This window comes from Pristiophorus japonicus, chromosome 15 (genome assembly GCF_044704955.1).
Source record: "Pristiophorus japonicus isolate sPriJap1 chromosome 15, sPriJap1.hap1, whole genome shotgun sequence".
Taxonomy (NCBI): domain Eukaryota; kingdom Metazoa; phylum Chordata; class Chondrichthyes; family Pristiophoridae; genus Pristiophorus; species Pristiophorus japonicus.
Window position 1 is genome coordinate 141,350,355 of NC_091991.1, and position 13,242 is coordinate 141,363,596.

Consider the following 13,242-nt stretch of genomic DNA (forward strand, 5'->3'; position numbering starts at 1 on the left):
GATCACTCGTTTCTCAGAAGAAGCCCAAGAGTCATTGGTCGACGAAGTGGAGGCCCGCTGGAATCAGTTAACATGGAGTGGGCGAGGAAAACCTGCAACAAGTGCGTATCAGTGGTTATGGCAAGAGATTGCTGAGGCGGTGTCCTCCGTCTTGCCTGTGATGCAAGGGCCGAACCAGTGCCGCAAATGCTGGAATGACATAGTTGGGTCTGCGAGAGTAAGTAATAACTTTTATCTGCATTGATGAATTACTCTTAAGTAGTGCCACGTTTTATTATGTTGTAAAGCTTGGTGACATTTTTTATTACCCATCATGGATCTCATGTTGTTAGTCCTCTGTATTTTCACATGTTCATCATGCAACACTTGCGTGCTAACAGAACTTAAATGGTGCACTCGTTGACGAAAAGACTGGGGATGGTTAATTGGGTATGTGTACACACACATACATACATATATGTATGTGTGTGTTCTGTATTAGTAGCTGTCAAATTAGTTCACGCATATTTTGTCGTCACCTATGCAGAAAAAACTAGCTGGCAATAGGGCTGAGCTCTGCAAAACGGGTGGTGGTGCATCGAAGACAATTCCTCTGACGGACTTCGAGAAATGGGGGTCTCCCCCTCCGGGCCTTCACCCATTCCCTGACCCAAGACCACCTGCTGACTCTCACTGTCCAGGCTCAAACACTCGCCAGTCCCGCGGGGAGGCTTCAGAATGAGCGTGCGTCTCTCCCGCCTCCTGGCTGGGGCCCCGGGGGGGGGGGGGGGGGGTCAGGTTCCAGGGGGGTTTGGGTGGGGGGAGGGGGGGGGGTCAGGGGTCATGTTCCCTATCAGAGAGCTGTCCGACCTGTCCTCCTTCACCTGGGCAGCAGGAAGCTTGATCCTCTTCTGAACGAGGCGGAAATGTTCGATCTGATCAAAACCTGCCTCGACAGCGTGTTGGGACTGCCACCCCTCGGGATGGAGAAGATCAAGGATGAGACCAGTGCCAACATGAAGGAGAGCGAGGTAATGATCAAGGTTGTTTCGGCGCTCGTAGCGGAGTGGGCTCAATACTGGCCTTTGACCTATGGTGCCAGAGTTTAAAGGGGACCTTAATCTGTATGTAACCCGTGCTGTACCTGCCCTGGGAGTGTTTGATGGGACAGCGTAGAGGGAGCTTTACTCTGTATCTAAAATCTAAAATTATAGCAGGTCAGCGACACTTGCTCGGTGGAATCTCTTCTACCTTCATGATCTGAATGGAGTGAACACGAGCACGATGGCAAGCCCCCATGTCACAGTAGCACTGGGTGACAGTATCAGCAGTGGTCAGGTCCCTGCACATATTATGGTCTCGTAGCACAGCCAAATACCAAAGTTCTTCACTTCTTCTGGTGACTTCTCAAAAACCTGTCCACAATCAACAATTTCACCAGCAGACTTTTTGTTTCTTCATCAAAGAAATGAAGTACCAGAATCGAGACTTGACAACAATATGATTTGGAGCAAAGATGTGCATCCAATACAGAGCAGGGCCAGGCAGGCGCCACCCAATCACCTTGTATTCCTTGAGGGTGCCCGAAGCCTTCATGTCGCCTCTCGCTCGCCTGCCACCCGAAAGAGCGTGTGCGTGCCCATCCATGCATCAGTGTGCCATGCAATTTCCATTAGGGGTCATTGTACAGTGATCAGGAGCTCAACCCTGGTTTTCATACTCTTCTCCCAGATTGGGGGTGTCGAGGCCAATTCCAAAGACATCAGTTTCACCTCGATTAGCTAACTTGATACAAACTGAGAATGAAACCTGATCTAGTTGTTTTAACCCACGAACTAGTCGCTGCGTTTATATATTAAAAAAATCTCCTCACCCCTCTGACTCTTTGGGCAATTACTTAATTGTACATAACACTGGGCCCAAGTCAGGTCGGTACTTTAAAAATGGGCGGTTGTGATCGGAGCGATAATGGGTAGCAGTGGGCCTTAAAAAATACTTTTTGATGGAAATTAGCGCTTGGGCGGGGAATTTTGGGGGACTTCTGGGCGGGCGATTTGCAGCAATGCCTGCATGTAATCGTAGGCCGAAATTACCGCTGGTGATAATCGGGAGTTGAAATGGGGGGGGGGGTGGGGTGGGGTACAGGACGATAATTTACATTTTTGACCAAAACGGGCGATCCTAGGGTAAATTCTAGCCCATAGAATGGTTACAGCATAGAAGTAGGCTATCCGGCCCGTCGAGCCCCTGCCAGAAAACTTAGCTTCTTTTCCAAGGACAGCTAATGAACACAACAGCCAAGAAACACAAATCAGTGCTGTAATATTAACGCTTCAGATCCATTAGGTCAATGTTGTTGCCATCACACAATCATATTGAATCTTTTGTACTAAACTACAAAACTGGGTGCTGAGTGTTTATTGACCAGGAATAAACAAAAAATATTATCCCAAAACAGAGCAAAATGATTGGAACAACATCTGTAGTGCAGGTGAACATTGAAATCTTCTGAGTAAACCATTCCTGTCAGACAAAGTTATGGTAATTGAAAGCAGGCCCATGTAAACAGTTAATGCATATATTTATAAAACTTTGTTTCAGTCACATGATAAGGCAGAAACATCTCTAGCCTGCCAACTGCAGTACCACTTCTGCATTCAATTTCTTACAAAAATGTTAAAATTTACATATATTAATAAAAACCTACAACCTCCGAGAACTCTGCGTTCCTCCAATTCTGGCCTCTTGTTCACCTCGATTTCCATCGCTCCATCATGGACGGCTGTGGCTCCAGCTGTCTAGATCCCAAGCTCGAACTCCCTCCCTAAACCTCTCTTTCCGACACTCCTTAAAACCTACCTCTTTGCCTGTCGTAATATCTCCTTATGTGGCTTGGTGTCAAATTTTGTCTGATAATGTTCCTGTGAAGAGCCTTGGGATGTTTTACTACGTTAAAAGGTGCTATATAAATACAAGTTGTTGCTGTAAAATGAATGCGTAGCTGAATGATACAAACTAGGAAGCTCCTAGGTGACAGCCATTTGGCTAAATTAGCTGATTGCAACTTGCACAGTTCTTGGGTTGCTGCAAGTAGCCTCAGAATTCTTGGGTTGGGAGAAAAAAGTAATCAGGGTTCTTGCTTTTGATCACTATCTACAGATCCCTACTTGAAGTGGACAGGGTCAAACTCGGGTGTGATGACTTGTGCAGTCTCATAATCTTTTGGCATTCACTGTCTAGGCTCACACATGAAGAACGACCACTCGGTGAGATAGCACAAAGAATCCGATACCATAGAACTATAACCAAGCAAGGAGTAGAGGAGGAGAGGGGAGAAAACTGGGAAAAAATGAGGAAGGAGCAAAAATACATAAGACTGTGCACTGGAGGTTGAAATACACATAAGATTCACATAATGTTCATAGACTACTGGAGCTTTAATCTTGTAGCTTATGATGAAATCAGAACTACCTCAGATATAGTACAGGTGCAGCGTCGAAAATCTAGAGTTCCGGACTGATCGGTGGCAGGGTCGTCCAGAATCCGTAAAATGTTCTGGAATGCGGACTCGCCGGCCCTGCCGACTTCGGGGTCACGCCGCTGCCCGACCTCCGGCTTTGCCTTACCCTGCCTGCTCTTACCTCGGGGCCTTCTCGCCGGCCCATGCGAACAGCTCCACCGCAGCGGGACACACCCGCACAGCTCCACCACTGGGGTGGGGGGGGGGGGGCCGCCCAAACGGCTCCTCCACGGCGGGGCCCGCCCAAACGGCTCCTCCACGGCGGGGCCCGCCCAAACGGCTCCTCCACGGCGGGGCCCGCCCAAACGGCTCCTCCATGGGGGGGGCATGACCAAACAGCTCCTCGACAGCGGGGCCCGCCCGAACAACAAAGGCCCGACGACCTTATTGACTGGGCCGACTAGCTCCCCTCCCTGACGTTCCAAAATCAGAAATACACAAACCTGGGCTCGGATGTTTCCGGATTAGTGATGTCAGAAAGACAATCGAAAGTCCGGAAAAGCCCGGAATCCGGAACAGCCTCAGTCCCGGATTCTCGATGCTGCACCTGTATTACCTTAATATTATTCTAAGATTAGTGCAGAGTAAATACATCTTAATTTTTGATAAAATGAACATAAACTTTTTGATTAACCCATTCATTGGCCATGACAACACTTGCCATCATTTTATCTGTGATGCAGCAAGTGACACCATCATGACGGAATGCAGTGAAAAAGTCAACCAAATAAAAAAAGCATATTTATTTTAAAGACTATCATTGTCACAAGAGCACAACTAGAGTTAAAGAGCTCTATTATCATCATCACTACAACTAGGGGATAAACTGGGCAACACAGCGGATGTTCTGTGGTAGACCTCCTATGTGCCATATCACATGGAAGTAGGATGCAGGTCCTGTGCCTCTGATTCACTATTTGACTCAATCGCAACTGCGGCACTGTAAGGAGATGTCCAGTGAAGGTCAAGTGCTTCCCAACAATGGAGAATAAAGCAGACTGCTCTTTTACAATCCCCCTCCCCCCGTAACCACTAGTTACAGAAGGTCACTGGTGGGGTTAAGATAAATGTTGTGGGATATTTAATGAGCAGGGACGAGCTGTGTAAGAAAAAAATTAAATAGAACGCAAACATTTTGTGGTTCACAGAAGTTTAATTATTCCAATTCTGTAAAATAACAGATTGGTGCGCTGCCATTTAAATTTTAAACCTATAAGAAAGAATCAAGGGCAGTGATATTACCAGTTATCTGAACACTGAGAAAAAGCACCCACTTGTCAGAGTCAGATCTCTTTAATGGCAGGAGCCGATGTATCTGGGTATCTTTTCTCAAAAATTGGCATCAGGATTTTTACACATGAAACTGCCATTACATTCTAAACATCTCTTAAAGTTGCTACTTTATAAGTCATTGGAGCCCAGCAATCTGTTGCTGTTGACAGGACTTCCTTTTCCATAGGCTAATCAAATCCATTGCTGGGAGTAAACACAACTGCATTATCAAAGAAAGTATTTTGTGATATTTTCATAGCTTTCCTTTTTTTAAAAAAAAGCTTCACACCATCACTTTTACATAATCATTATGCAACGCTCAATTCGTTATTAGAAACAAGATATCTAAAAAATGACTACGGTATTCATTTTGGTTTCTGAAGACATTTGATATAATGTGCAGCATTACATACACAGTCACAGAAATACAACCAGTGAATGATTTTTGCATTTTTCTTTTGTTGAATAGACAGCTGATACTTCATAGGAAAGCAGAAATGAACTCAAAATTAGTGAGCAAATTTTCTTATGCTTCCAAGTAAATGCAGACTGTATAGGCCAACACCGTAAATGAGCTAACCGGGGTAAAACGACTTTTAGATTGAAATTTGATACTCATACGTATTCAATGATCTTAACGGGGTAAAAGTCAGTTTATAGGTTGTATCCTAGTTTTAACCATTTTTTTATGCGAATACTATCTAGATTAACCAAGTCAATGTGTTTAGGATCTGAAATACGCAGCAGAATTACCTGTGGGGCTCTGAGTTACTGAGGGAGTGGAGGTTGCGCTGGTAGTGATGGTATCGCTGCAGCCTGTGCTTGTTGAGATGGTGCCACTAGAGGGTGGGGAAGGGGACGATGCTGGAGAGGGACTCTGCTGGTTTATGTGCTGTGCCACTGCAAACCCTAGAAAGCAGTTAAAGAAAAAGTTTTTTTTTAATAATTAGACCCTTTGAATAATTTCCAACTTAAACAATTCAAGGTAACAAAGACTCCTGCATTTCCAGAAATCTTTAGTATTGTTTCCTTCAATCAGAACAAATGTGGCACCCAATCTTTTAGTCTGCAGGATCTAATTTTTTTAGTGATTTAATTCAGAAAAATAACAGATTTAAAGAAATTCCATACACGACATAGCAAGGAATTAAATACAAAAGGCAGCCTATTTCAGTAAATGTTGTGGAACCTCCAGTGTGCCATCTGAGGAAAAGAGTGTTTGAAGACCAGGCCCTCAAATCTACCACCAAACTCATGGTCTACAAGGCTGTAGTAATTAATACCTGTCCTCCTGTATGGATCTGAGGCATGGACAATGTATAGAAGGTACCTCAAGTCGCTGGAGATATATCACCAACGATGTCTCCACAAGATCCTGCAAATCCCCTGGGAGGACAGGCGCACCAACATCAGTGTCCTCGACTAGGCTAACATCCCCAGTATTGATGCACTGACCACACTCGATGAGCTTCGCTGGGCAGGCCACACAGTACACATGCCAGATACGAGACTCCCTAAGCAAATGCTTTATGTGGAGCTCCTTCATGGTAAACGAGCCAAAGGAGGACAGCAGAAACATTATAAGGACACCCTCAAAGCCTCGCTGGTAAAGTGCGACATCACCACTGACACCTGGGAGACCCTGGCCGCAGACCGCCCGAGGTGGAGAAAGTCCATCCGAGAAGGCGTTGAGCTCTTCGAGTCTCAACGCAAAGAGCATGAAGAGGCCAAACGCAGGCAGCGGAAGGAGCGCACGGCAAACTAGCCCCACTGACCCCTTCCCTCGACGAATGTCAATCCCACCTGTGACAGGGTCTGTGGCTCTCGTATTGCACTGTTCAACCATCAAAGAACTCACTTTGGGAGTGGAAGCAAGTCCTCCTCGATTCCGAGGGACTGCCTATGATGAGATTAATCTTTACATGTGCTGATGCCCTAAAAGAGACCTCAAGACCAGAATATTGTTGCAGTGTGCCCAACATTTCTCAATGTTCGACTTCAGTGTAGCCCGCCTAAAGTGCAGAAAAAGTTTTGCCCATATTGGGAAGCATCAGTAAGAATTCAAGGACTTAATAGGTCCTTTTCTGGGGCAAAAGTTAGTTATAAATTAAGAACTTCATCTTGCTCTAATGCATAAGCTCATCAAAATAAAATTTGTTTGCCTGGTTCATCTGTTCCACTGTAAGGTTATTCATCATGAGTATGACGAGATAAAATCGTATAACTGGCTTATTTAGAAAATCCTGCTATAGTCTGGGAATCTAACATTTCTCTCATTTCATTTTGCAATGTTAGCTTTAGATTTCTGTGACACATCACTGCACAGAAACTCATTGTTGGACAAGAAGGTTGAGCTTCAAATGTTTCTAAAATAAATACAGAATTCAAAATGTGAAAGGTAATTTCAAAGCTTTTTCTTGCATCAGCTACTTCAGATTCAAACAGCCTTAGCCTGAATGGGCCCAACCTGCAGGAGGTGACCTTAAAAGAGATCTCATCAAGAGATTAAAATGCGTTAAAAATAATACTGAGACAGCAAAAAGTTTTCCTTAAGGATGTGGTAATGTCATGATAGTTTCTAATTTAATTCAATTTTGATGACTTCATAAACTAATATGGCAGATCTAGATTTGAAAAAAAAACTGCCACATTTACTAACATGCAAAATGTTAAGATTACTTACTGTAGATACAGGCTTTTAAATAAAAGTTCAACCTTTACATACAAATGTAATTTTCAGTCATCCACAAGGATAAAATAAATGATGTTGAATACTGTTCTTTAAGAAATCTATGCCTTCGCATGGCCATTTTGGATAGCACTAAATATACCAGGTAAGAAAAAGACAAGAGCTTTGTACATGGAGGGTGAACTTATTTCCAAGAGATACAAAGACCATGTCTACAGTAAGTAATTGAACGTTAATTTAGCATCCACATATATTAAATTAAGGTAGAAAGTGGTAGCAGGATTTAAAATATTCAGGTCAACTTGTGCAAAAGTGTTCATTGCACTGGGCTGTCAGATCAAGACATTAATGCTTAGTAAAAGCATGCAACTTACTCGTTAGAATCTTTACAAATATTGTCAAGAGAAACCTGTACACATTGGACCCTGGCAAGGCTGTGGCATGGGTAGAATGAACCTTTCCATGATGTTTCTGTGCTACTACCCATTTTGCTCAGTTCCAGTTAATGATAAGTTTACCAAAGGTTTGTTTTCATAGGACACACAGGCCTGGCAAATACTTCAGCTTCAGTGTTACTCAGTAAGTGGCCATCACAATGATGGCAGTTTCCTCAGTTAATATTTTCCGAATGATACCTGTAGTTACAGAAACTAAGGAAAAGTGTAGGAGGTACTTTCCATTTTAGGATTGATCGACTGCAGTCTGATTGTCTCAATTCCTCCAACAGAATCTCTGCAACCACTTATTCTAACTTCTTCAAAGATAATCCAAGCCCTTTTGTGATGGAAAGTCTATTTCTTTCTGGATCTTGTCCTTGCTGAGAGCATTGTTCATGACCCTTGCAAGGTGTTCAGCAGAAAGGTTTAGACAGCAGCAATACAAATCAATACAGCGATGAAGAGAATATATCTCACTACAATGTACTGTTTGTCTAAACTTTAACTAACCAAACCCTAATTCCTTGCCACTTTGGCCTGTTTACATATCAAGAGCTTAAGCCTGTTTACATGCCAAGAGCTGAGCGGTTGGATCCACAATCCTTCAAGTCTGTGCTCCATCCTGGAAGGAAGGTATCACCCCCAGGACCACTGTAGTCAAAAGATTCTGGAGGTATTTCTTTCCATTCTTGGGATTATGGGCGTCGCTGGAAAGGCCAGCATTTAAATGCCCATCCATAGGTGGCCTCGAGAAGGTGATGATGGATATCTTAGTGAACACTGCAATCTATGTGGTGAAGGTACTCCCACAATGCTGTTAGGTATGGAGTTCAAGGAATTTGATCCAGTGACAATGAAGGAAAGGCGCTATATATCCAAGTCAACAATGGTTTGTGACCTGGAGTGAAACTTGGAGGTAAAATGTGTCCATGTATCAAGGTGGTAGTCGCAGGATTGGGAGGTGTTGCCAAAGAAGCCTTGGTGACTTGCTGCGGGTCGTCCTGCAGATAATACATACACAGTCACGGTACGCTGGTGGTGGAGGGATTGGATCTTTAAGTTGCTAGATAGGGTGCCAATCAAGGTGACTGCTTTGTCCTGGATGCTGTTGAATTGAGGTTGAGTTAGACCCATCTCCTACCATTCCTGCACCTTGGACGGGGCAGTGGGCTGGTCGTGAGATGGAAGAAGAAACAGATGCATAGACAGGCTTAACTATAGCTTTGCCCTTTAAGGTACCAGCATGAACTGTGGCAGTCTGGAGCCAAGCCCAGGACAGTTTTCAAGCTCCATTGGAACTTTTGAAACACTCCAAACTGCCATCAACCTGATCCCCAAGGTCCTTTATCCAGGAAGGTTAGTGGCAGGAACTTGGTTTGGAATGTCACAGGAAACCTTGAAATCCTCAGTCTTGCATGTCTGCAAAGATGAATGTCCTAGGCTGCTGTCTTGGCCCTTACATGAAGGGCAGCCATAGCAAACTTCTGGAAATATTTGGCGAATGTCATCTCTTTCGGTCCAGTCACTATCCATGGCACAGCAGCTTGCCATTTGGTGACTTGCTCATTTATAAACTTGGCCCAATGAGCTTGGTATGATAATGCTATTCTTATTTCAAAGGCACTTAGAAAATACAATCTTCTGCCCAGTTATGCAAACTTTTTAATCATTTTCTGACAGATTTGGCTTTTCCTGGACTTGAGTGAAAGGGTTTAGATTCAGTTGAATAATGAATCATCATCAGGCAATCTTCCAGATGTTTCCTTTGTGGTTCTTAGAACCCTGCATAATGTGTCTGATCAAAACTAACTATTGCACTCTGTACCAGTCCTCACACACCATTTTAGTGATGGAACACTTGGGTCCTATTCTCTACAGTGTGGTAAAGATCACATGACCAAAATAGATATGCAGGATGTGAACTTCTGAAAAGGGACCGTGCCCCTAAACAACTTCTCTTCCCCCCCGCCCCCACCCCCCATGGATGACAGAAACTATTTGTCTAACATGGTTGAAAAGTGAGGAAGAATATAACTATTTATTTCATAAGTGATCTACAAAAGCTGCAAACACTTATCAAAATTGTTGGGGATTGTCTGGGATCAATTATACTATTTTATCTCTGCAGAACTACCTTTACTTTAGGATATAGAAAGTAGTGCGCACAAGAGCAAGGAAGATTAAATACATTTGAACATTATTCATTCTATCAACAAACAATTGATGCAGCAAGGAATAGTGATTTATTAGAGCAGCAGAGGCTGATGGTAAAAACTCACGGAAGTTATACATTTCAGTGCAAACCTTTTACTGTTTTGTTTCAAACTGCTGAGGATTCTGTTTCACAAACTACCAAGTCTCAATACTTGTTAAGCACAATACAACCAGTTAGTGGTACAATCAAGCTACGCTAAGCATACAATAAAAAAATAGTACAAATTTGAAACAAAAAACAAAAATATTGCAACACCTAGCAGGTCACTCAGAATCTGTGGAGAGAACAGATAATGTTGGCATTTTGGGGGTGGTAAGAAAGATTTGTATCCAAAACATTGCCTTGTTTGTTTTCTCCACAGATGCTGAATGACCTGCTGTATATTTAAAGTAGTTTCAGTTTTAAGCTGGTACAAACTGAATTTAGGATCATTTGAATAGACCTCAATTTAATTCCTATTAACACATGTATAAATGCTGTCATCTAACTTATAATGAATAATGGCTGACAACAATATAAAGATTTCCTGTTGGAACTGATCTCATTTTAAAGTGTAGCCACAAAGCAATTAGATATTATTTGTGTAATTGCCAAGACTGAATGTGGCTATAGACACTGCAAAACCATCAGAGAAAAGTCATTAACGCTAATTCTAACAGTGCTATCAGGGGACTAGTCAAAGTAGATCAATCAATTTATTAAAAGTCAGTCTCATTACACCACATTTTTATATAGCTGTTAGAAACGGTACCATTAACATGAGTAGGAGAATTAACCTTGTTAAAGCCATTAATCAGTTTTAGAGCTGCAGTTTCAATGGGAAGGACTTTAATAAAGTGAACAAGGATCGACTTTGATCAGAGTTGCTTGATAACAGCCCTCAAGTTAATACTGGTAGTGTGTAGGCACTAAATTTGTTTTTAAACCCTATTAATGGATATAGGGGCAATTTTTTTTTTTAAACAGAGAAATCTTACGGAACAAAGCAGCAAGATGCTGCAGGCAAATGGTTTAGATCTCTGATCATCATCATAGGCAGTCCCTCCAAATCGAGGAAGACTTGCTTCCACTCTAAAAATGAGTTCCTAGGTGACTGAACAGTCCAATAGAGGAATTATAGTCTCGGTCACAGGTGGGACAGACAGTCGTTGAAGGAAAGGGTGGGTGGGGAATCTGGTTTGCAGCACACTGCCTGGGCTTGGCTTCTGCATGCTCTCGGCGATGAGACTCGAGGTGCTCAGCACCCTCTAGAATGCACTTCTTCCACTTAGGGCGGTCTTTGGCCAGGGACTCCCAGGTGTCGGTGAGGATGTTGCATTTTATCAAGGAGGCTTTGAGGGTGTCCTTGAAACGTTTCCCCTTTCCACCTTGGGCTCGCTTGCCGTGTAGGAGTTCTGAGTGGAGCGCTTGCTTTGGGAGTCTTGTGTCAGGCATGCGAACAATGTGGCCCACCCAGCGGAGCTGGTCGAGTGTGGTCAGTGCTTCGATGCTGGCCTGCTCAAGGACACCAACGCTGGTGCATCTGTCCTCCCAGGGGATTTGCAGGATCTTGGAGACATCGTTGGTGGTATTTCTCCAGCGATTTGAGGTGTCTGCTGTATATGGTTCATGACTCTGAGCCATACAGGAGCGGGTCTCACTACAGCCCTGTAGAGCATGAGTTTGGTGGCAGATTTGAGGTCCTGATCTTCAAACACGCTTTTCCTCAGACGGCCAAAGGCTGCGCTGGCGCTCTGGAGGCAGTGTTGAATCTCGTAGTCGATGTCTGCCCTTGTTGATTATAGGCTCCCGAGGTATGGAAAGTGGTCCACGTTGTCCAGGACCGCGCGTGGATCTTGATGACTGGGGGGTAGTGTTGTGTGTACCGATGGATGTGGTGTATTTAGATTTCCAAAAGGCATTTGATAAGGTGCCACACAAAAGGTTACTGCAGAAGATAAAGGTACGCGGAGTCAGAGGAAATGTATTAGCATGGATAGAGAATTGGCTGGCAAACAGAAAGCAGAGAGTCAGGATAAATGGGTCCTTTTCGGGTTGGAAATCAGTGGTTAGTGGTGTGCCACAGGGATCGGTGCTGGGACCACAACTGTTTACAATATACATAGATGACCTGGAAGAGGGGACAGAGTGTAGTGTAACAAAATTTGCAGATGACACAAAGATTAGTGGGAAAGCAGGTTGTGTAGAGGACACAGAGAGGCTGCAAAGAGATTTAGATAGGTTAAGCAAATGGGCTAAGGTTTGGCAGATGGAATACAAAGTCGGAAAATGTGAGGTCATCCACCTTAGGGAAAAAAACAAACAGTAAAAGGGAATATTATTTGAATGGGGAGAAATTACAACATGCTGCGGTGCAGAGGGACCTGGGGGTCCTTGTGCATGAATCCCAAAAAGTTAGTTTGCAGGTGCAGCAGGTAATCAGGAAGGCGAATGGGATGTTGGCCTTCATTGCGAGAGGGATGGAGTACAAAAGCAGGGAGGTCCTGCTGCAACTGTACAGGGTATTGGTGAGGCCGCACCTGGAGTACTGCGTGCAGTTTTGGTCATCTTACTTAAGGAAGGATATACTAGCTTTGGAGGGGGTGCAGAGACAATTCACTAGGCTGATTCCGGAGATGAGGGGGTTATCTTATGATGATAGATTGAGTAGACTGGGTCTTTACTCGTTGGAGTTCAGAAGGATGAGGGGTGATCTTACAGAAACATTTAAAATAATGAAAGGGATAGACACGATAGAGGCAGAGAAGTTGTTTCCAGTGGTCGGGGAGACGAGAATTAGGGGGCACAGCCTCAAAATACGGGGGAGCCAATTTAAAACCGAGTTGAGAAGGAATTTCTTCTCCCAGAGGGTTGTGAATTTGTAGAATTCTCTGCCCAAGGAAGCAGTTGAGGCTAGCTCATTGAATGTATTCAAATCACAGATAGATAGATTTTTAACCAATAAGGGAATTAAGGATTATGGGGAGCGGGCGGGTAAATGGAGCTGAGTTCACAGCCAGATCAGCCATGATCTTGTTGAATGGCGGAGCAGGCTTGAGGGACTAGATGGCCTACTCCTGTTCCTAATTCTTATGTTCTTATAAAAATCATGTCCGTTGTACCCCAAAAAGGACAAAATCCGCACTGTGAC

The 13,242-nt window shown here is 43.8% G+C and overlaps 1 protein-coding gene across 1 annotated transcript in view; it reads right to left on the minus strand.

Annotated features, from left to right (window-relative positions):
* The window catches only part of clec16a (C-type lectin domain containing 16A), a 287,365-nt gene that overhangs the window by 17,765 nt on the left and 256,358 nt on the right, over positions 1–13,242 (minus strand). The window contains exon 23 of the mRNA XM_070901025.1: positions 5,525–5,680. Within this exon, the coding sequence (XP_070757126.1) occupies positions 5,525–5,680 (156 nt within the window). The remainder of the gene's footprint in view (positions 1–5,524; positions 5,681–13,242) is intronic.